This window comes from Narcine bancroftii, chromosome 2, assembly GCF_036971445.1.
Source record: "Narcine bancroftii isolate sNarBan1 chromosome 2, sNarBan1.hap1, whole genome shotgun sequence".
NCBI classification, from domain to species: domain Eukaryota; kingdom Metazoa; phylum Chordata; class Chondrichthyes; order Torpediniformes; family Narcinidae; genus Narcine; species Narcine bancroftii.
Window position 1 is genome coordinate 70,847,076 of NC_091470.1, and position 25,387 is coordinate 70,872,462.

Here is a 25,387-nt window from a genome sequence, read left to right on the forward strand (position 1 = left end):
ATAGATCAACTTTCTAGGCTAACAACTTGTTTATTAAATATTTTGTATGAGAACTTTGAATAATTTTTTTTAGTTACAATGTTGAAAATCGTTGTGAAATGTTAAAGGAACCATTTCTTAAAGTGAGGAATCTGCAAACATTTATATTGTGATATATATTTGTTGGGTAGTATGTTATAAATTGTGCTCTTCAACTTTTAATCTGCTGCAACAATATATGTTTTACTTTTTGGTACGTTACTGTTAACTGCTCACAGGTAGTTTGTGCTGTTTAGCATAATGAAAGAAAGGTAAAGCAACATCAAGTGTGCAGGCGTAATACCCATGTTATTATTGGGATCCTCATCTCATACATATATCTAAACTTCACTCATTCCAAGTTTCTCTGTTCCATCCTTTATATTCCACTAGCACTGTTGAAGAGGATAAAGTATTGCCAGAAAACTACGCTGTTCCTTATTGGAGAGAGGTACTGTTCCTAAACATTAAAGGACACTTTCCCAACTATTTTGATGTATTGTATACAGATAATACTTTTTCTTCCTTGAAGAATGAGAAGGGATAAGAAGCAATTTAATGTTGGATTAAAATTCCCTTTCTGTATTTGTAGGTGGCAATTCAGCTGAATGATACCCATCCTGCCTTGGCGATTCCCGAGTTACTGAGGATTTTAGTGGACATTGAGAAGCTTGATTGGGATCAGGTTAGAACCATGTAAAGAATATAGGTTATTTTTGGGCTTAATATTCCAAAATGAAAAATGTGGCACTAAAGAAACCTTAAACCTTGATAAGTTCAATTTGTTAACAGAAAGAAAGTTTACATAGTGAACCAAATTTCTCAGTGGCCTTTTGATAGTAACAATATGAATCTTACCTCACCCGGGTTGTGTAAGGTAAAACATCATGAGATGGGAATGTGTAGGGAGTTACCCTGTACAGGGCAGTAACAAGAAGGGGAGGTGTCCTTGTACTCCTGTTAGGTAAAACATCATGAGATGGGAATGTACAGGGCTGTAACAAGATGTGAATGCATCCTTGTACTTACAAGATAAGAGAGACATTGATGGATTGAGAGGCAGGAAGCTAGCAGGGAAAGGATAGCAACAGTTTTAGTCATTGGACAAGTAATGATATGATGATGTTCTAAGCATGTATCCAAGGGTATAAAAAATCACCATTTTGCTGATAACGGCAGAATGCATTCTCCGACTAACTTTGTTAGTCGCAAGTGTTACAATCCGGTAATAAAGAACAAAGAACCCTGATTTCGACTCAGCCTGGTGTTTGTCTCACTCATTCATGAACAAAGCAGACCTAACAGTTGCTAGAACTGGACTTGGTGCCTCTGGCTAGAAAATTGAGAATTCACCACTTTCAGTTCAATTTTCAATTAAACTGGTGCCCTTGCACATATTAGGAACCGAAGTTAAAAATGTCAAGGTGATAATGAGTTCAAATTGTGAAGAAAAATATGGTGATATAAAGATTAAGATTTTGATGAAAACACTTTGAATGCTGAAACGTTTGTTCAGAGTCTAGTTTATTGTCAAACGTACCTAGATAAAATGAAAATCCTAGTTGTGCATGCTCTCTGGGCATCACCTAAATGCCATTTTGCTTTTAAAATGTACTAAAATTCACAGGGTAACAGCAAAGTAACAACATTAATCATGATAATGGTCAAATTGTGTTTCTCACATTTTAAATTTACAAGCAAATCACATTCATTCGTATTGGCTTCCTGCCGCTCCAGAAGCGACTCTGTCATTGGTTGATGGATGGAATCTGGTAAAAACAGTCACTCCCTGTCGTCAGTAATGCTTCCTTAAACATGAACTACAAATGCTGTGGATTTTTTGTGAATTCAATGTAGCAGTAAAATAGTTTTGTCATTTTTCAGGCTTGGACTATCACCAAAAATACATTTGCATATACTAATCATACAATTTTACCTGAAGCCCTTGAACGTTGGCCTGTATCTCTTTTTGAGAAACTCTTACCCAGACATCTGGAGATTATATATGAAATTAATCAAAGGCACCTAGATGTAAGTGTGAGATTATACAATCCTGTTTCAAGCATGTTCACTTTGTTTTTCAATCCTGTTTGGAATGAAATGCAGATGTAGGCAGCATGGTGGATACTAAAAGGATAATTTATCAAATTACTGATGCTGGAAACTTAGCCCTTGTACTTTTGGAATGATGTATGGCAATGATATAAATTAAGTTTATTCCACAGATGTTTCCTGACCTGCTGATTACTTCCAATATTTTATATAGGATTGGTGGTTTTAATTTTTATTTGACATTGAAGCAGCACGGATGGTGTAGCGGTTAGCACAATGCCTTTACAGCTCCAGCAATCGAGACCAGACCTGGGTTCATATCCCTCACTGTCTGTAAGGAGTTTATATGTTCTCCTTGTGTCTGCGTGGATTTTTCTCCAGGGGCTCTGGATTCCTCCCACCCTTCAAAAACGTACAGGGTTGTAGGTTAACGTGGTGTAAAATGGTTGACATGGACTCGGAGAGCCGAATTGGCCTGTTTCAGTGCTGTATGTCTAATTTAATAATTTAATGAGACTTGGCTGGAAAGATAATATAGTATGTTCCTTATGAGAATTAGGCTTCCAGGTTGTTAGTGAGTTTGAAACCAGGGTCTTTGCTCAAGGCCTCGGATGAAACATACATGGAAGCAGAAAATGTTGGAGATACTCAATACCATTAATCAATACCATTGATTTAGTTTGATTTTTCAGCAGAAAAGTTCTGACCTGAAACAAAAGCTCTGATTCTCACTCTGCACTAGTTCTTTCACCAAATATTTGAAACATCCTCTATTTAGATTTCAGATTTTCAGTATTTGCAATTTATAATACTCATTAATGACCCTGAGGAATTACACGTTGTGGTTGGTGGAGGGGGGGGGGGTGGGCCTTGAAATCCATACTCAGGCGTTTGAACGACTGTGTGGCTTTCTGGTTGGTAGAAGTGCAGTTTGCACTCTGCCCACACCCGGCAGTCCCTGGTCATGTCACTGACCTCCCTGATGGAATACGGCAGATTACGAGATTTGATAAAGAGGAAAACTCTTATGACACCGTGGTGGCAGAGGTTGTTGTGGAAGGTCTATCTGGGCAATGGTATGTTCCTTTGGATAGGGCGTCTGGGGGCTCATTGAGCTTCCCTGGCTGATACAGAATATTGTACCCCGCTGTTTATTGTTAAACTTGAATGCCACAGCCATTTGGTCCGTGAGCAGGGTAAAACGTCTGCCAGCCAGGTAGTGCCTCCAGTGCTGACCCTCCATTTCAATGGAGGAATGTCGGATTTCAGGACCCTGGAGGATGCGGGAGAGGAAGGCCACAGGCTGACCTGACTGGCAGCCAGGCCGAAGTCAGACGCATTGCTCTCGACCTAAAATGGGGCAGATTCATCCACTGCATACGTTGTGGCTTTAGCAATGTCCTCTCTTATCTGACTGAAGGCTGCACTGGCCTCTCTTGTCATGAGAAGGATGTGGGCTTGATGGGGGGACATGCTTTGTCTGTATAGTTTGGCACCGAATGGGTATAGTAGGAAAAGAAAAGAACCCCAGGCACCTTTCCAGGGCCTTGAGGTTGTGGGGGAGGAGGAGCTCTAGCAGTGGGCACATGCGACTGGGGACGGGGCCAACGACTCTAATCTCCACAACACAGCCAAGCAGTTAGTGCGGAAAGCGCATTTATCCCTGTTGTCGGTGAGCTTTAGGCGATTGGCTATTGTGAGAAATTTGGAGGTTTGTGTCATGATCTTGCAAGTCATGGCTGCAGAATCATGACGTTATCCAGGTAGGGGAAAGTGGCACACAGGTAATTTTGGTCCACCATCCAGTCCATCTCCCGCTGGAAAATGGAGATGCCATTGGTAACACTGAAGGGGACCCTGAGGAAATGGTAGAGGTGCTATCTGCCTCAAAAGCAGTGTACTGGCAGTCCAGTGGACAGATGGGGATCTGGTGGTAGGCGGATTTCAGGTTATTCATGGAAATGACACAATATTGAGCAATTTGTTTGACCATATCCTCATTGTGAGGGTGGGGATATGCATCCAGCTGTGTATAGTGGTTAATAGTTTGGCTATAATCCATCACTATTCTGTGTTTACCCTCACCCTTGACCACCACCACTTGGGGTCTCCACGTACTGGTACTGGACTCGATGATCCCATCATTCAGGAGTCGTCTGACCTCCGCTTCAAGAAACGCCTTGTCCCCTTCACTGTATTGCCTGCTTTTTGAAGTGACTGGCTTATAGTTGGGGGTGAGGTTTGCGAACAGTGGTGGGGAATCGATACAGAGTGTAGAGAGTTTGCGTGTCCCCTCGACCAGCAGTGGAGGCAAGGGCAGTGGGGTTGGCATCCTGACAAACTGTGGGTTGTTGACCTTGGGGTGGGGTGGGGGGGGGTGGAAGGAACCACCGTATTGCATCATGACACTCTTGAGGTGGCACTGAAAGTCCATCCCATCAGCTCTGGTGCACAGAGCTGTGGCATGATAAACAGTTTAAATTTTCTGTAGGTCATGCCCTCCAGTCAGCATCACAGTGGTATAACTGTGGATCTTGGACCTTTGAGGCCAGGGTGACTTTATAGATTACTAGCTTTTCTTTAAGGGAGTAACATTACACTGTGTTGGGGTAGGTAACACTCTCAGTGCTCCCACTATCAAAAAGGCATTGATTCACTTGATCATTGATTGAGATGTCCATCAAGGACCAGGAGAGTTGATGTGGACTGTTTTGGTCCACAGAGGCTAGTGTTAGTTTGTAGTCTGGTCCATGTTGACTTGTCATCTGGGAGCATAATGGCAGTGCCCAAGTGGCGGCATGGTTATCCCCAGAAGTTGGCGGCGTCCAAGATGGTGGCCTCATGTTGCAGTATGGTTGTCCCCGGAGGCCGATGACGGCCAAGATGGCTCCTATGCTACGCATGCGGCAGTGCTGGGACTGGAAGGTGGCTGCGACCGACATACCTTTGCAATGTGCCCCTTCTTTCTGCACTTCGAGCATGTAGCGTCTTTCACTGGGCAGTGTTTTCAGGGATGCTTTGGTTGGCCACAAACGTAGCAGTTCAGGAGCTACTGGGCGATTGCGGCTGTGGTGGGTTCGCTCATCGAACGCAGTAGTGAGTTGCTGGTCTGTGGACTCGACACCCCGCACTATTCACCAAGTATTCTTCCATGTTACAGAGGGTGATTTCACGAGGTTGATGGTCCCCCTTAAGTCCAACTTATTCTGGTCAAGTAGTCTTTGGTGCACACCTGACGCCTGCAACATAGGCTTCCTGGATCATGTCCTCTGTATTTTACATGGCCAACGCTGACTGGAAGTTTCACGCTTGTACGAGTCCACGCAGGGCCCAGAGGAACTCCTCGCTTGATTCACCCAATTGCTGTCTGCGGATAGCCAGCATGTGTCTGGCATATACCTTTTCCCTGTACTGGTCTTTGAGTATGTTCATTGTCTCCACGTACATTGAAGTATCCCTGATCATCAGGAGTACTCAATGTCTGACCCGAGAGAAGAATAGGTGCAGCTTGTTTGTCTCCGTGGCCAAGACTCCAATGGAGTTCTGTCGAAAGTCCTCAAAGCAGCCAGAGTTCAAAGAAGTCTGAGACTTCTGATGATTGTGGGTCATCTCCAGGTTATCAGGCTTCAAGAGTTGTTCTATCATTGGGAAAAAAGTAAATAAAATTGATGTGCTATCAATAACTCAAAAGACTAAAGTTATGGAACTATAGGCTTTTATTTACAACAAACTTAAAGATCATCATGTGCTGTAACCCAGGCTTTCTGAAGAGGGGTTATAGTGTTGGAGCTTTTACTCCAAGGGGAGTCAAGGGGAAGGAACCACGGGTACAGTCACAAGACGGGGCAGACCCAGATCAACGAGTGTACAGCAGTTCTCCACACTGGTCCTGTTTGGTCTATGGAGGGTTGCTTTTGTGATTGGAAACTTGGGAGCACTAGTGCACCACCTGTTGAGATTCTGGGGACCTTTCCACTAGTTATATAAATTAACAACATACATGCAAATGTGGTAGGTATGATTAGTAAATTTGTAGATAATGCAAACATTGTTGCTGATAATAAGTGTGAGATTGAACTGTTGTTAAGTTTGGTAGAGCAATGGCAGATGCATTTATGGGAAATCTTATAAGGAAATCTTGTAAGCAATTATTAAAATATAAAGGGAACAGTGTACAAGTCTAAAGATCCCTCAGGGTAACAGCAAAGGTAGAATGGTGAAGAAGATATGTAGAGTACTTGCCTTTATTATTTGGGGCATACTATATAAAAGTAGGGACATTTTATTGCAAATTTTAAAATAAAAACCCATCAGGCCACATCTGGAAAACTGCAGTTTTGATTTCCATTGCAATCATGAAAGGATGTGATTGTAGAGAGTGCAGAGAAGTTGCACCATGTTACTTGGTAAGGAAATTTTTGTAAAGTGGGGAGATTGGATAGACTCAGATTTGTTTTCCTTGGAGCAATAGGGACTGAGGAGTTGTGATAGACATATATAGAATTATGAGGGGCATAGATAGCGTAGATAGTAAGAAACTATTTACTGTGTCTGAAGTGTTGCAGACCAGAGGATTTAAGGTGAGGAATAGAAGGTTTAAAAGTGATCTAAGGAAAAATGTTTTAACCCAGAGGGAAATTGAAGACTGGTGTGCATCGCTTGGAAGCAGTGCAGGTACTCCCAAAATATTTAAGAAGGTATTTGAATTACCAAAGCGTAGTAGACAATGGTCAAGGTGCAGATAACTGGTATTGATATTGATGCTGGTGGCAGCGTGGATGTGATGGGTCATAAGACTGTATGCACTGTATGACTGTATATTAATTGTCTAAGTCTCAAACAAAATTATCTTTACAGCAATTTAAAATGTCTCCTACAGAAAATAAGAACTATTTTTCCTGGTGATGAACAGCGTTTAAGGAGAATGAGTCTGATAGAAGAGGGGCCTGAAAAGAAGATAAATATGGCACACCTCTGCATTGTGGGTTCTCATGCAGTTAATGGCGTAGCCAAGATTCATTCCATGATCATCAAAGATCAGGTGTAAGGATATTCTTTAATAATTTTTACATGACTATAACCTATAAATGAAGGAACTTTCTCAATTTGTCAGCAAATGTTTTTATTTGATAAAGACAATTTGATGGACCATTCTTGCAAAGCTAATGATGATAACAACACAAGGCAATACCTCATTGAAAAAGTCAAGGGGAATCATTAAACTGCTGGATCATTTCAAATGCCCTTGGATTCTCATTTTAGTAATGTATATGATGGAGCAACTATTGAAAGTTCTCTGTCCAGAACAGTCCAGTTAAAAAATGTCCCCAGGTAATCCACTACTAAAATACTGTAGTTGAAAGAAGCCCAAAATAAAATAGAAAATGCTGGTTGTCTTCAGCAGATCAAGCTTCATATCCACTGTTTTATTGTTTTTGATTTTACCCCGCTGCATGAACACGGGAGTATGTTGATCATTCAGCTAGATAATAGCGGCAGTACTGCACTGCCTTGACAATGGCTTGGGCCTCCTTCTTGACTGAGAAGTGTTGAATCTCGGGGCCCTGTAGGGTGCGTTTATTTTTTTAAAATTGCGACTAGCCTGCCAACCTGATTGAGGGTGGCTGCCAGGGCGAAGTCTGATGCATTGCTTTCCACCTGAAAAGGGGTAGATTCGTCCACAACATGCACTGTGGCCTTGGTGATGTCTGACCTAATGCAGTTGAAGGCTGCACGCACCTCCTCCGCCAGGGGGAAGGACATCGTTTAGATGAGGGGCAGGCTTTGTCCGCCGAGTTGGGGACCCACTGAGTATAATAGGAGAAAGACCCAAGGCACCTCTTCAGGGCCTCGAGGTTGCATGAAAGGAGAAGCTCCAGGAGCGGTCTCATGTGGTCCGGACTAATTATGTCATTCTCCACGACACAATCAAAGATGGCAAGGTGGGTTGTGTGGAACACGCACTTGGCCTTGTTGTACATTAGGAGTTTGGCTGTCTCAAGAAATTTCTGGAGATTGGCATCATGGTCCAGCAGTTTGTGGTCACATATGATGACGTGATCGAGGTATGGGAAAGTGGCCCGCAACTCGTACTGATCCACCAGTCCACCTGCTAGAAGACTGAGACACCGTTTGTGACGCCAAAGGGAAGAGGCGGCCATTAACCTCGAATGCTGTATACTGCCAGTCCTCTGGGTGGATAGGTAACTGATGATATGCTGACTTAAGGTCGATGGTCGAAAAGGCCTGATACTGTGTGATTTGGTTGGGAAGGGGATATGGATCCAATTGAGTGTATCTATTGATGGCATGACTGTAGTCAATGACCATTCCATTTTTTTCCCCATTCCACACTAACACTACCTGCACTCTCCAAGGGCAGTTGCTGCCTTCAAAAATCCCTTCCTTAAGTAAACACTCTACCTCTGCCTGGATGAAGGCCCTATTGTCAGCACTGCACTGACTGCTCTTAGTGGTTACAGGTTTGCAGTCGGGGGCAAGGTTGGTGAATAGTGAAAGAGGAGGGACTTTAAATGTAGAGAGCCTACAAGTGGTCCATGGTGAGTGGTGTGTTTGGTGGATGTGTACAGTGGGCTATTGAATTGCAGGTTACGATTGGTGAGGGGTGGATGGGGCCTGTCACACTCCATAGTCATCCTTTTAAGGTGATATTGAAAATCAAGCCCCAACAGTGCAGCAGCACAGAGCTGCAACATTATCATTAGTCTAAAATTGTCATATGCAGTACCCCACAACACTAAAGTCACAATGCAGAAACCCCAAACGTCTGCTGTGTATGACTTAGATGCCAAGGAGATCTTTTGGTTCACAGGCAGTACTGTGAGGGAGAGGCTTTGCACTGTGTCCAGATGTATAAAACTCTCTGTGCTCCTACTATCAAACAAGCAACTTGTCACATGGCCATTTACGTTGATGTTCACCATTGACCAGGCAAGTTGGTGTGGGCTGTCTTGATCAAGTGTGATGGAGCCCAGAGTTGGGTTGCTGCACATCATTACTGTAGAAGATGGCGGCCCCAGGTCCCGCACACGGTGTTTCTAAATCCATAAGATGGCTCCCAAGATGACGACTTCCATGGCCTGCATGCAGTGCAGCTGGGTCACGAAGATGGTATCAAAGATGGCAGCCCCCACGGATCGCATATGGTGCTGCTGTCCCTGGGTGATGGTGTTGTGGAAGATGGCCCCCATGAGCTCCACACGGCACTGCAAGGAAGAGATTTTGACCTACACTCTTTGGTGTAGTAGCCATTCTTTCTGCAATTCAAGCAGATTGAATCCTTTGCTGGGAAGTGTTTCCTCTGATGCTTGCCCAGGTCACAGAAGTAGCACTTTGCAGCTGTGGCCAGGGAATCATAGTCAGTTGAAAAAATCGGTAGGCTTTAGCAGAGCACTACTGCTGTAGTTAGATCGTTAATGAAGCGGGGTGGGGGGGGGGGGGTGGTGACGCCACATCCCAGGGTGGCTGTGTCCAGGTAACTCTGCTTTTTCAATCAAGTAGGCCTCCATGTTCTGGAGGGCCACCTCGAGCATACCTGCCAGCTCAACTGAATTCCGCAGACTGAGCTCCCCCCACTCTAAAAGTCTCTGTCTGATGTGGTTCGATCTGATCCCCACAAAGTAGGTGTCCCAGACCAGGTCCTCTGTATACTCCACAGTGGACACAGCTTTGTATTTGCAGGCCCTGCTGAATGCTTGCAGGGCCTGAAGATATTTGGCGTTTGACTCATCGGGTCATTGTTTTCGAGTCTCTAGTAGGTGTCTAGCATAGACAATGTTGATTTTATGCAAGTATTGCCCTTTGAGGATGTCCATGGCCTCCTGATACATCGTGGCATGCCTGATCATGCAGTGCCCTGTGAGTGCAGTACCTGCAGTTTGTTGGTCTCTGATCAGACTATGTAAGAGGATGCCTACAGAAATGCTTCAAATCAGTGCAACCAGAGTTCAAAGTTGGTTGATGCCTCATGCGATTGAGGGTTGATTTCTAGCTCAGGTTGATTGAGGCTTGAGGATCTGCTCCATTGTAGAAAACTTCAAGTGAATAAAATTGCTACACCATCAATCACTCGAGAAACCATTGTAGAGAAACTAAAATACTTTTATTTACTTGAGAACTTAGCATATCCCTTCTCTTTGGCTGTACAGCACTGAGTAACAGAGAACTGTGGAACAGACTCCTTTATACAGGAGCCTGTGAGGAGGGGCAACATGTACAAATGGTCAAAAGGTATGCTTGACCAGATAATTATACAAGTGGCGGGGGTGGGGGGAAGAGAGGGGCACATACCCTGCACCAGGGTCACTATTCAGTAGCAGTGGACATCAGCATATAGGACTTTGAGGAGGGCGTTACTTCTTTTCACCGCAGGACCCGCAGTTCGGGAAACTTTTAAAACACTTTTGAATACAGGAAGGAAGGAAGGATGAATACCAGAAAGCGGTCGATGCATTGAATGCACACTATGTAGTGACACCGAATGCTACATTTCAACGCCATTTGTTTCGGAGAACGAAACAAGAAGATGGACAAACAATTGCTCAGTACGTGACGAGATTGCGCCAGCTGGCTGTTGGATGCAATTACATGGCAGCTGATTTGGACAACCAATTATTGGATCAAGTCGTACAGCACTGCAGATCAGACAAGCTCAGGAGACGTCTGCTGGAAAAAGGGAGTGAGTTGAAGCTCACTGATGCTTTAGCCATTGCTGCTGCATTAGAGGCTGTTGAGGGGCAATTTCATACCATGACCCTGAAGGACAACTCAAGCCAGCAAGTTAAGAGGCTCTCGCATCGCCATAACCAGCCAAGATATACGTCGACACGTGACGTGGAGTGTTATCGATGTGGAAACAGAGGTCATTTTGGAAAAGACCAAGCAAAAGGCAAAGTTTGCAGAAAGTGCGGAGGTAAGGACCACTTTGCAAAGAAGTGCAAAAGCAAGTCCAATGCAGATCAGAAGGGGAAGAGCACAGCTTCCAAAGGCAAAGCTTGGGGGAAAGGAAAGTATCCTGGAAAGAAAGACACTATTCGCCATATAGACGGTGACCCAGAAAATGACGATGATGATGATAAACAGGATGGACAGAGATATTATCAATTTACATTGAATGATGTACATCATAAGAAGATCGCAGTGATCATTGATGGTGTGACAGTTCAGGTCATTGTAGACTCAGGCAGTGACAGTAATGTAATTGATCGACATTTATGGGAGAAATTGAAAAGGAAAAAGATCATCTGTACCTCAAAGAAGTGCTCCAAGAAACTGTATCCATATACAGCAACCAAGCCATTGCAGACCATTGGATGTTTTACTGCAACTGTTGAAGCTGGTGATAAGTACACCAAAGCAGAGTTTGTTGTCATAGACGAGAGGGGAGAACCATTGTTGAGTAGACGCATAGCGCAAGACCTGGCATAACTTCATATTGGAGCTCGTGTCAATTCAGTTCAGTCATACGAGGATATGAAGCAAGAATTCCCCACAGTCTTCCAAGGACTAGGAAAGCTGAAAGGTCGACCACTAAAACTAGTGGTGGACAAAACGGTCAAACCCAAGGCGCAACCAATACGCAGAACTCTGTTTGGACTTTGTGGGAAAGTCGAAGCCAAAATTAAAGAGTTGATCGAGCAAGACATTATTGAACCTGTGGAACATTCGACACAATGGGTTAGTCCAGTAGTGATTGTGCCCAAACCAAATGGTGACATAAGACTGTGTGTTGATATGAGGATGGCCAATGAAGCTATAATTCGAGAACGACACCCTATACCAACAGTGGAGGAAATACTTCAGGAGTTAACTACCAGTAAGATATTCTCAAAAATTGATTTAAAATGGGGCTATCATCAATTAGAGCTGGACCCAGAATCCCGAGACGTAACAACATTTGTGACTCACTGTGGATTGTACCGATACAAGAGACTATCGTTTGGCATTAATGCAACTTCTGAGATCTACCAGTATGAAATCCATCGAGTGATTCAAGGCATTCCTGGAGTTGCCAACATTTCTGACAACATCATAGTCCATGCACCTACAAAAGAAGAGCATGACAGACGGTTGAAGCGTGTACTATCTAGACTATAGGAGGCAGGCCTTAACGTGAATGGAAACAAGTGCCAGTTCGGTGTGTCAGAAATGGACTTCATGGGACACAGATTTACACAGGAAGGACTAAACCCAGCAGAGGCCAAGGTGAAGGCTATTGCAGATGCACGTGCACCCCAGAACGCAACGGAGGTGAGGAGTTTCCTGGGATTGGTCAATTATTGCGCAAAGTTCATCCCTAATTTTGCTACAGTGGCAGAACCACTAAGGAAACTAACCAGGAAAGGTGTACCATTTCATTTTGGATCGGAGCAGAAGAAAGCGTTCACAACGCTGAAGCAAAGTCTGACAGATGCTGATACTCTTGGATATTATGATCCGGCTGCACCAACCAAAGTCATAGCGGATGCTAGTCCTGTTGGTTTAGGAGCCGTGTTGGTCCAGATGCATGATGTAGGACCAAGAATAATTGCCTACGCCAGCAGATCGTTATCAGATGAGGAAAGAAGATATTCTCATACAGAGAAGGAAGCATTCGGACTTGTATGGGCCTGTGAGAGGTTCCATGCATACTTGTATGGCATTGAATTTGAACTCATCACAGATCATAAGCCATTAGAGATGATCTATGCCTCTAGATCCAAACCGTGTGCCAGAATAGAGCGATGGGTACTCCGACTCCAACCCTACAAATATAAAGTAGTTCACATTGCCGGGAAAGCAAACATTGCTGATCCGCTGTTCAGATTGGTGAAGGATGGATGCCCACAATCCAAGTCAGAATTAGGGACAGAAGCAGAGAGCTTTGTACGCTTCGTAGCTATTCAGTCGACACCGAAAGCTGTGACCGCGAAGGAAGTCGAGAGAAAGTCCGAACATGACCCAGAACTCATGGAAGTGAGAGAATGTATCCAGAGTGGACAATGGGACAAGTGTACTCACAAGGCTTACATTCCCATTAGAGACGAACTTTGTTGCATCGGACAGTGTGTATCGAGAGGTTGTAGATTGGTGATACCACAGAGGTTGAGACCGAAGATCGTATCCTTAGCTCATGAAGGACACCTAGGTATTGTTGGTACCAAGCAAAACCTCAGGAGTAAAGTATGTTGGCCAGGTTGTGATAAAGACACAGAGAAATTCGTCAAAACTTGCCATGGATGTCAAATCACAAGTAGGAGTAATCCTCCAGAGCCGATCCGGAATACACAACTCCCGACAGGACCGTGGATTGACGTAGCCGTTGATTTTCTTGGACCTTTACCGACTGGTGAATCAATCATGGTAGTGATAGATTACTACAGCAGATACTATGAGTACGCTGTGATGAGGTCCACGACCACTGAAAAAACAATACAAGCATTAGCAGAGATCTTTGCAAGATATGGATTGCCTGTTACGCTATACTCTGACAATGGTCCACAATTCATTTCAGACACATTTGCTGAATACATGAGGACCACAGGTATCCACCATCATAAAGTAACTCCGAAATGGCCGCAAGCCAACGGGGAAGTAGAGAGACAAAATCAGTCCATTAAAAAACGATTACGGATTGCTCACGCAGAAGGACAAAATTGGCAAGAAGCATTGCTATCTTATGTGGCTGTCTATCGGGCAACGCCTCATGCAACCACAGGAAAAAGTCCTGCAGAAGCATTTTGTGGGAGAAATATGCCAGAAATAAAGGAAATCTGGGATGACCAGGAGATGAGGGACCACGATGCTGAAAAGAAAGGAGCAGCAAAGCTGTACACAGATTCGAGACGTGGAGCCAGGTACTCAGACATCATGCCTGGAGATAATGTTCTGGTGAGGCATGAGAATGGTGGTAAGCTAGACACACCTTATTACCATCAACCCTACACTGTCGTATCCAGAAGTGGCAGTATGGTAACAGTCAAGTCTCCGGCTGGAGTCTTGTACAAAAGAAATGTCAGGTGTAAAAAAGTACCAGTCCAGAGAGACATCGAGCGAGGTGGTTGAAAGTCCAATACGAGATGCTCAACCTGAGAGACCAGATGATGTTCCCGAGGTGGTTACCAGCATTCCTGATGAAGTGACTAGAGTGCCCGAAGCACCCGAGGCCGTGGCGAGCAGTGTTTCCGACGCTGAGAGTGAACAACCGAGTAGCGACGATAGTATCGCAAGAAGGCCGAAATGAGACAGGAAAGCACCTAAACGATACGAAGACTTTGTGCCGTATTTCTAATTGTGCCCGCATTATCACAAAAAGGAAAGTTTGTGATGGTTGGAATGATAAAAGAACATTGGGACAGTGATTTGATCATATATCATAAAGTGCGTGTATGAGTGCTGTATGAAGTACATTTTATTTAGTTGAGTTATTGTATTAGAGTTAGTTACGATATGTTCATGTTACATTGTGTGTAGAAGGAGTTTGAACTTGTTTGTTTGTTTGTTAGACATTGTTTGTTGGTTCCGAGGGATATTGATAAGGTGACGGTGTTTACATTTCAACATTAAGGTGTAAAGTTTATTTCTGGTAAAAGGAGGGATGTCATGATAATGAATATGCATGAGATGTATTCACCTGACCGGAAGTCACATGGTATGAGAGAGAGAGAGAGAGAAGAGCGTGAAATGGAGGAACAATGAAAACTGGAGAATAAAGACACGGAGATGTTTAACTGGTAAAACCTGCGTTATTAGTGTTATTAACTTCACATTTCGGGTCACAAATGTGACAGTCTTGTGTACTTCATTTAGCTATCTCAGGTAAAGATGTCCATTGCCTTCAGATACTTTGCAGCGTCCCTGATCATGGAGTAACCATGGACCCAATCCAGGAGTGCAGGACCTGTTTGTCATTCTCTGACTGAACAATGGCTGGCGATGCCTGCAAGAATGCCTTGAAGCAGTGAAGCCAGAGTTCGAAGTTTCAGGCAATAGAGGGTCGATTTCCAACTTCTCTGGCTTCAGGATCTGCTCTCCTGTCAAAATTGATTGTGAATAAAATTGATGCATCATCAATAACGCCAAAAGATTGGAAGATATGTGTGATAGTATGGGATCCAATCACCTCTGTATATATTTGTATATAGTGCTAATGATTGGCTGAGAGCTGTAGCCACACCTGGCCAGGTCATAAGGAACTGCACCTAACCAGATCCAGGTCAGTCTGGACTGGTCGGCCTTGATGTACTACGCTCCAGTCTTTTGGTAATAAAAGCCTTGGTTTGAATCAACAAGTCTTTGAGTCATTCGACAAGCTACAATATACAAAACTGACAGGCTATTATTCGCAATAGAAAGGAGGAACGTCCATGCTGGTTTACTGACCTGAACTGGCGATGGAGCTGTGGAACAGTCACCTTTATTCAGGAGCCACAGGGACAGCCAGCCAATGGGTGTGGCCTGACACAAATATACAGTCAGTGGTTTACCACAGTATAGAAGGTTGGAGGCCTGTGACCAGTATATTAAAAGCTTATATTGCAGTGTAGTTAGCATGATTAAATTGGTAGATGACATCAAAATTGGTGGTATAGTATGTGAAGAAGGTTACTTTAGATTACAACAGGATATAAATGAACTGTGAAAGTGTCAGATGGAATTTATCTTGAAGTCCTAGATGTTCCACTTTGGTAAATTAAACCAGGGCAGGACTTGCATAGTTAATGGTAGAATCCTAGGGGAATGTAAAACAAAGAGACTTAGAAGTATGGGTGCATAGTCCCATGAAACTGATCGTAGAAGTGGACAGGGTGGTGAAGAAGGCCTCCATTGGTGTGGGCACTGAGTATAGGAACACGGATACCTATACTTACAGGTCTGGGTAATTGTGTGCAATTTAGGTGACCCAACAATAGGAAAGATATTGTTAGGATGGAGAGGGTGCAAGAGATTCATGAGAATGTTACCAGGACTGATGTTCTGGGAGAGGCTGGGATTTTTCTTCCAAGATCATAAGAGGGTCCTTATCAATTTTTATTAGACCATGAGAGGAGCAGTTAAAGGAAATAGGCTACCTTTTTTCCCAGAGGAGGTGAATCTAAAATTAGAGGCCACACATTCAAGGTGAGAGGAAAAAAATGTAAAAGCAACCAGTGGGCCACATACTTTACCTAGTGGGTGATGCGTATGTGGCATAAGTGCCAGAGGAAGTGGTAGAAGAAGAAACAGTTGTGACATTCAAAAGACATTGAGATAGGTACATGAATAAGAAAGATCGTGCCAGACAGGAAATTGCGACCCTCTTAGTAAGTTCAACCAAAGGGCATGTCCATTCTGTAGAACTCTGGCTCTTCTCATCAGAAATGCTGTAATTTTACTACTAATAGTGTAGAGAAAGTGTCTGATGTGCTCAAAGAGAGTACTGAGCTGAAAATCTTAGAATATAGGAGGATGTGGCAGTTCGAGATCATTGTAACTATCATAATCATTCTACTATATTCCTCTCATTTCTGCTTTAGACCTGGAAGAGAGATATATGTGAACGTACCCCTATGAATTAAGAAATCAAAAAAGCAGGGAATGGTTGTCCATTCAGTGGTTCAATAAAAGCCATCTCATCTTCTAATTTCCTACCTTCCCCCAAGCTCCAAAACCTCTCATCAAAATATGTGTGGTGTTTGTCCAGTCTTAAAAGTTGAGAGAATAAGTAAGATGATTAATAGTTGAGCAGGTATTATGCTGTGGAAGTGATCAAGTTTCAGATATGGAGTTTGTTAAAATGGAAGGTGCTATTTTATGGATGTGCATTGACTTTTCTCTTAAAGGGACCCTCAGTAAAGGGTCCCAAACCAAAACATTAGCTGACTCCCTCAGTCCCTCCAGCTTCTCATTGTTTGATCATGTACATAAATATTTTCTTTGAGAGGAACAGGGCAGTCATAGTGCAAGATGCCAAATAAGGATTACTTTTAGTAGAGTCCTAGTGCAAGAGTAAATGAAGAAGAGAAGGCATTGCATGCTCTCTTGTGAGCCCCAGGACATCAACAAGCTTCAAGTGACATTATTCTTTAGAGATAGAAGAAAGAGATGTGCTTTCAGGGTCACCGCCTTTCTGCTGCACAAGTGCCTCACTGCGACCCAATTGCAGGATTTTGTTTTAATCCTTCAATCTCCAGTCGAAATGCTCCATGTTTTGCTTTGGTGTTCTCTCTGCTACTTAATGCCCTGTTGAATTCATGTCTTGTTATAACCAGAATTCAGATATTATGGCTTTTTGGGTCATGCAATACTGTAAGTATTATTTTTCCTATTTACAACATTGCCATTGCAAACTAACTGAATGAACATCAATGTTTTATCAGGGGACTAATTGACCCATTCATGGAAATGTGTGCATTTCTCACCTTAACCCCTCAGCCATTCTCAGAAACCATAATTTCAAAGGAGGTTATGTTTGATCCAAAGGTGTTAAGGAAGATCTTTGCCTTATTTGGTTTCTGACAGCCTGCAAATGAGGTTTATAAAATTTTAAAAGCTCTGGTATAATTTATATATAATGATGATATTAATGACTGTGTTGGGGCTGTCAAAATAAATTGACCCAGCAAATTCTCAAACAAAATCTTCTCCAACAAAAGGCCATAAAGAGACAGAATAATGGTGGAATAACAGTATGTCAGTGGAAATTCAACTCTTGATTGATTTTTTTTAATGAAAATACATAAAATGATTTTTTTTAAAATTTCTGTCCATTAATTTCACGAAGTTGCTTCATTTGCTTTGCAATTGTTTACAGGAAGTTTAATGAGATTAGGTAATCAATATGTCATCTTTAAAAGACAGAATACTCAATGATTAGCAGTAAACCAACATTGTCTAGAAAGTTTGCAATCAAAGCTACTGTCTCATTCTTTCTAGTTGTGAATTATCGGAGATTCAAAAAATGTTATTCTGTTTATTTTTGTTTACTTTTTCCTGTAATTGTTTTCCTTACTATCTCACTTTTTCAATACACTTCCAAATTACTTACCTGTTTATTTCTGAGTTATTTAATCTCAGTATTTGGCAAGAATTGGAAAGAAAAACCGCATTAACATTTCAGGTTGATGTCCCTCTATCAGAGTTCTGGTGAAGGTTCTTCAGCTTGGAATGTTTAATATCTGTCGAACTGTTTTTTTTCCTGTTTTTATTTCAGATTTGCAGCATCTTAATTAACTTGATTTTCATGATTATTAGTAGTCTCAGTCTTTATATCTAGTTCAATCATTTGTCAGATTCTCTTTTTCTCTTCAAGTTGGCATCAGTTTTCACAAAAGGAACATAATGTCACAAAATGGCAAAAATAAGCTTAAGTAGCAGAGCATTCTTAAAAATAATTAATTTCAGCTTTATCTGTTTTATTACATTTTTCTCAGAAATACTGAAGTATTTCTGAAGCATGGAGTCATGATTGCATCTTATCCTAAGGCATTTCTTCAAATGATTTCATCTCAAATATCTTTTCTAATGTTTTATAAATCTTTCTGAATTAAATTTAAATTTGAATTAAAATTTTCAAAATTATATTTTCTCATTAGTGATATTTTTGTCTTTTTTCTATCAATTAGTTTTAAAGATTTTAGTGACATTGAACCAATAAAATTTCAGAATAAGACAAATGGGATCACTCCAAGGAGATGGCTTCTGCTTTGCAATCCAGCATTGGCTGACCTTATAGCTGAGGTACGTAGCATATTGCCCAAGTATTGGAATGGTAAATTTCAGCAATATGAGGATGATAAATTAAACTCCCATAGATGCCTTGCGCAATTTTATTTTGTACTGCACTTAATCAAAATAAATTGTGTTAAAACCAACCTACTGCCACTTCAGCGTTTAGTTATCCCGCTAAAGTTGGTCTTGCCTATTTGTGATCAATTTGGTTACTTTTTTTACTGGAATAAATGTACTCCATTCAAGGTTGTCTCATTAACTGTACACCCATCTCATGGCTGGAGTAATGGGTTGAGAAGTTTTCTTAATGTATATCAGGAGGAAGGACCACTTACTATTTAAACAGCCATCTACTATTTACAAGTTAATTGCGAATTGATTTTTTTTGTTTCTGTCGTTTTTTTTAAATGAATGGGTCCAGGTGACTCAGCTTTTCGTAGTGATTGTTCCTAGACTTAAAACACATTTTTCATGCTGATAAGTATAATGCATCCTAGAGAATGAGCAGAGGGTACACAGAATCTGTGGGACGAAGGAAAAAATAAGAAAGAGTGAAGATGTGTGAGCAGATGGGTCACCTCTGCCCAGGATGATCATGGAATAATTCTCCTAACTAGCTCTTAACAAGGAATAATGTCAAACCTCAAAATGTCAGTGAAAACATCTTGAATGAAAATTTTATAAACTGCAGATACTGGAAAACTGAAGAATGGCAAGAAAATGCTGGACAGCAGCAATTCTGACAATGGGTCTTCAGCCTGAAATGTGGACCTGCTAAATGTTCTTAGTTTTGTTTTTTTTTTAAGCTTTTATTTCTGATTGGAAGCATCTGCAATTTTTGATGTTTTTTGTGATCAGGAGGCTAGTTGATTGATGTAAAATTTCAAGTGTGGTTGACTCTTAATTGTAGATTTAAAAAAAAACCCTTTCAGTAAGATGAGATTGGGAGACTGGAAAACAAGAATGCTGGAAATACTAAGCAGGTGAGACAGAACTTGCTGAGAGGAACATGATTAAAATATCAGATTGACCCAGAGCTGTGAAGGGTTAGAATTCAAAAATGTTTTAAGTTGCAAAAATATGAAGGGATAGAGAGAACAAAGGGAATGACTGATTCGATGCAATTGAGAGGAGAGTGTTGCTAATGCCATCTGTCAGAGAAGCAACTGAATGGAGTAGGGTCCAAAACGTCCGTAATACATCTATCACCTATGGACGCTGTGAGACGGCTAAATTCCTCCAGCATTTGTGTGTGTGCTTTAATGCCATCTGTCAGAGGCTGACAAAGGCTTATGTCATAGAAGACCTGCCTCAAGGTGAAAAGAGGAGACGCGGGGAAGACAGGATGGAATAGAAAAACATTTTTAAAAAGCTGCTGAAACCTTGAGATACAAATTTGAAAAGCAAAGCATTGCAGATGTTGGAAATCGAAAATAAAAACATAAAATGCCAGAATATCAGCAGGTAGGGAAATGTCAACAGAAAGAAACTGAGTTAATATTTGCTTCATTAGAAGTAGCAAACTGGAAAGACTGTATTTCTGAAATTGTTGAACTCAATGTTATGTGCTAAGGGTTGAAGCAGAAGGTGAGATGTGATTCCTTCAACTTTCCTTGAGAAAGAACAATTGGAACAGTATGGAAGGCCAAAGACAGATACATCAGAATGGTGGTGTTTTTGGCACAAGGTGTCCATGAGGACTTGTGAGCCATCCATACGTAGCCCAAAACGTACAGAAAAAAGGCATTGCAAATATATTTAGTTGAAAGGTTAAAAGGGTTTGAGTAAATGAATTTGGCTATTTTGGACATGGAAAATCAAAAGATACATTTTCAACTTTGTGCCCATCTTTTATAACAAATGCATTGGAGAAACCTACATATCTCCATCAAATATTGTAATGGAGCATAGAAGTCCAACTAGTCCATGCTAGTTTGTATTCTGGGCTAATCCCATTTGCTTGTAATTGTTCCATATACTTCTCAGCCTTTTTCATAAATTTATTTTCAGAGGGGTCTTCCAGTCCAGACCTTCTGAAATGTCTGCTTTCTTCCACAAACGTAGCATCTTCTCCACCTCCATCAACTCAGCTCTCACCCACATCTCCTCCCTTTGCTGCTCATCTGCCCTCGCCCCCTCTGCCCTCAGATGCAAAAAACATAGAATTCCCCCTTATCCTCATCTCCCACCCCACCAACCTCTGCATCCAACCCATTATCCTCTAGAATTTCTGTCATTTACAATAGGATCCCACCACCAGACTCATCTTCCCCTCTCTGCTTTCTGTAGGGACCCCTCCCTCCATGACTCCCTCATGAACTCATGCCTCTCCACCAATCCCCACCTCTCCTACACGCCCTCCCACCCCTACACACACACACACACACACACACCGGTACCTTCCCCTGTGGCCATAAGAAGTAACACACTTGCACCCACATCTTCTCCATCACCACAGTCTGGGGCCCCAAACAAGCCTTTCAAGTGAAGCAAGTGAAGGGAAGCATGGTTGGTGTAACACTTAGCGTAACGGCTTTACAGCACCAGAAATCTGGACTGGTGTTCGAATTCCACGCTGTCTGTAAAGAGTTTGTACATTCTTCCAGTGTCTAAGTGGGTTTTCCTCCGGGGCTCCGGTTTCCTCCCACCATTTGAAATGTATTGGGGATGTAGGTTAATTGGGTGTAAATTGGGCAGCGTGGACTTGTTGGCCAAAATGACCTGTTACCGTACTGTATTTCTAAATGAAAAAAAAAACTTGTTTATCCGCAGGACTGAGTTACTGCATTTGGGGCTTCCTTTTTGGCCTTCTCTACATCAGATAGACTGGTTGCAGATTGGGAGATCGCTTTGCTGAGCACCTTCGGTCTGTCCACATCAGTGACAGTAGCCAACCATTTCAGTTCTGTGTCACTGTGCTACTTACATGTCTGTCCATGGCCTTGTGTACTATCCCACCAAGGCCACCTGCAATTGGAGGAACAACACTTGATTTTCCATCTGGGTACTCTCCACCCAGATGGCATTAACATCAACTTTTCAGATTTCTGCTAAACTGCTCACCTCTTTTCTCCCCCCTTCCCTTCCACTTTCCAGTTCTCCCCCCTTCCATCTCTATTCACCTAGCCATCCCTCTTCCCTTTGATCTCTGCTGTTCCCCTCCCTCCCTTCTCCACCTATCACCTCCTGCTTTTGCGACCACACCTCCCCCTATTCTTTTGTTTGGAAGCCTGCTGACATTTTTCCATTATCTTGGCTCCAGCCCGAAAAGTTGGTTATGCACTTTTTACTTTTGCTATATAAAGGTCACTGTTTGACCTGCTGAGTTTCTCCAGCATTGTGTTTTTACCTCAGAAAGAGCCTACATGCCTCTCATGTCCCTCTCAAATATTTCCTTTCTCACCTTAAACCTGTACCCCCTTAGATCTAAAATCATCTACCCTGAGAAAAAGACTGTGCATTCATTTTATCCATGCCCTTCATGATTTTGTAAGCCTCCACCAGATTATTCCTCAGTCTCCTCTTTAGGAAATAAAGCTCCAGCCTATCCAACCTCTCCCTGTAACTCAGCCCCTCCAGTCCTGGCAACATTCTGGTAAATCCTTTCTGCATCTCTTCCAATTTATTGATGTCTGTCCTATAGCTGGGTGATCCAAAATGCTCATAGTACTCCAATTGTGATTTCACCATTCCCTTGTAGGTGAATCATAAAGGTCCCAACTTTTGAACTCTGTATCTCACTCAATGGAGGTCAATATGCCAAATGTCTTCACCACTAACTGCAAATCCTTGAAATAGTGTCATACCTTATCCACCTAATTGCAAATTTCAAGAAACCATGCATCTGTACCCATCAGTTTCTCTGTCAACAACACTCCAAGGCCAGTGGACTATAGCACAAAACTCTTCATGTTTATGGTGACATTATATTGTAGAGTGGCATCAATCAGTGTCCTTTGTGCACTTTGAACTTTTCTTTATTTTAAAGATATAATACTCCAATATTCAGTCAGGGTCATGGAGGAGAGGATCGCCTGTCAAGCAGTGAGCCAATGAGAACATCAGAGAAATTTAGCTGGGTGGTGTTTGGAGAGTTGAAGAATGCAATGTTGTGTTTAATGAATAATAAAAAAGAAAGTTGATTTCATGATGTGCTGAAAGAAACTAGTGAGTGTATTCTTTATTTGTTTGTAAGCTGTGTTAAATCAGTGCTGTTACAAGTGGTGACCCCGACGTGATCAGAACCTTCTCATTTAAAATGGATAGTGATGATGTTAAAACCCTTACAGGAGCAGTTGGGGAGGTCAAACTGATACTCATTGGGAATGCTGCTGCTACCAGAATGCAAGTTTTATTCTAATACAGAGTTTGTTAAAAGAATTATGCACTGACCATGCTCATGCCTAAATTAGAAATTTAGGAAAAAATTGTTTTTTTGTGGCTTTCATTTTTTTTTAAATGCAGGTGTTCTTCTTAAAGTAGGACTTTCTTACAGTCCAGTTTAAAGCAATGGAATTATTATAGATTATAAAGAAAATGTAAACTAATTGTAATTTTAGAAAAAGGATAGTAACTTCCTTTAATGTCTTGTAGAAAATAGGAGTGGGCTATACGAAAGAACTAAACCAGCTGCAGAAACTGCATGCCTTCGTGAATAACGATCATTTCATTCGTGAAGTTTTCTCAGTTAAAAAGGTACAGATCTATAAATTATGTATACTGTAAAGCCTTGTATGTATATATGTGTATATAGGAACAGTTCTCATTTTTTTCACCATTCAATAGGCAAATAAAGCCAAACTTGCTTCCATGCTGGAAAAAGAATATGGGATCCATATCAATATATCTTCTATGTTTGATGTCCATATGAAACGAATCCACGAGTACAAACGGCAACTTATGAATTGCCTGTACATAATTGTTATGTATAATCGTAAGTTGAAAAACAAGTTTATATTTTACATCATGAATTTTATTCAGATGTCTCCATGGAAACTATACTTGGATCATACTGTTTCATGTTTGAAAATATGCTTGAGCTCTGTGATTGCAAACTTTCTCCTCTTAAACTTTTATCCCATACAATAAGACAAGCTAGTAACTTGATTCGTTTGGTTAAAAAACATGGAGAAAATTAATGCTGTGACCCATTTATCAGCACAAAATGAATTGAAAGCATCTGCATTTCCATTATAGATTGTAAAAACCAAGAAGCACTGAAACAATATTGGATGCCACATTAGCTTGTATGCAAGAATATTATAATAATATTTCAGTGTTCATAATTTTATTCTGAAAATTGCTATCAGATCAGTTCTTGAAGAAAACGTATTGTTAACCTTTTATGGAAATGTACACTGAAACTAACTATTAAATGCTTGTACAATTCTTAAATTTTAACAGTGAGAGATATTTATATTTACATTAACATTGGTTTATATGTTCTGAAAGGAATTAAGAAGGAGCCAAACAAAGCATTTGTTCCAAGAACTGTTATAATAGGGGGGAAGGTAAGATATATTTCCTTTACTTTTTGGCAGCAACCATCACAACTCACTTCTCCACTCCCAAATGAGTACTGATTTAAATTGTTTGCAGTGCTTTGTCATATTTTCAAGTTCTGAACAGTGCCAGAGGAAGTACAGTACACGGGGCATGCCTTATATCAAACAAGATATTAAACCAATTAAGATATAAAAGGCACAATTTGGAGAAGATTGTGGATATTCTTTATTTTTCTTGACCAAGATTTATTTCTATACTGACTAAATTACTCATCTCACTTAGGAAAAAAGGCAGTAGAAACACTCAGCAGACCAGAAAGCATCTATGGAAAGGGAAACCAATTTAACTCAGCATCTCTTTTTACAGCTGTTACCTCATCTTCAGATTATTTCCAACATTTACCATTTTTAATTTCAGAATTCCAGCATATGCATTTTGTTTGATTTTTATTTGTCTCAAAGCTGTTATGGGGCTATGATATCTGGCCTATTTCTCTAAAACAGCAATTCCCTGTTAAAAGTACTTAATTGACTATCAAATGCTTTGTGAGATTCTGAAGGAGCAATGCAAGTCTGCTGACTTTGTTCCTACATGAAAGGCAGTATAGATTAGCTCAATTCTTCTTATAATCCAGTCGAGGACATTGTTTTCCAATAAACGCCACTAGATAACATATTAAGAACAGAAAAGCTGATAATGCCCGCTGCCCCAGCCAGGATATCTGATGCACTGAGTATTTTGCCACCTTGTTGAGATCTGGTGTGAGTTGATCATGATATATATTACTCAGTTTCATACTGGGGCTTAAACTTGAGATAAAATAAATTGGCAATTAAATTCACTGGAGAAGATGCATGTTTTTCTTTAAGTGCTTTCCCGATTTTTACTAAAAAGTAAAAAAAACCTGCAAATCCTTTTAATAGTTTCATACTGTCAAAACAGGCTTTTAAGCCCAATTTGTCCATGCCAATCAAGTTGTTACCTAAGCTCATCCCACTTGGCCCACACCCTTTGAACCCTTTCCCATTCCATGCAGCTGTATATGTCTTTCAAACCATAATTGTCCTGCCTCTACAACCTCCTCTGGTAAATCGTCCACTTGTCC

General features: G+C 41.5%; 1 protein-coding gene across 5 annotated transcripts in view; it reads left to right on the forward strand.

Moving 5' to 3' along the window:
• Positions 1-25,387, forward strand: part of LOC138753716 (glycogen phosphorylase, brain form-like) — an 86,519-nt gene that overhangs the window by 39,531 nt on the left and 21,601 nt on the right. For 4 of the 5 annotated variants that reach the window (XR_011351384.1, XM_069917060.1, XM_069917063.1 and 1 more), the window contains exons 9-15: positions 611-703; positions 1,903-2,049; positions 6,950-7,113; positions 18,672-18,786; positions 23,371-23,472; positions 23,563-23,710; positions 24,229-24,287. Coding sequence is in view for 4 of the 5 variants with exons in the window: in XM_069917060.1 (XP_069773161.1) it covers positions 611-703; positions 1,903-2,049; positions 6,950-7,113; positions 18,672-18,786; positions 23,371-23,472; positions 23,563-23,710; positions 24,229-24,287 (828 nt within the window). In the remaining variant the exon portion in view is untranslated. The remainder of the gene's footprint in view (positions 1-610; positions 704-1,902; positions 2,050-6,949; positions 7,114-18,671; positions 18,787-23,370; positions 23,473-23,562; positions 23,711-24,228; positions 24,288-25,387) is intronic. The other variant, XM_069917061.1, reaches the window with a different exon arrangement.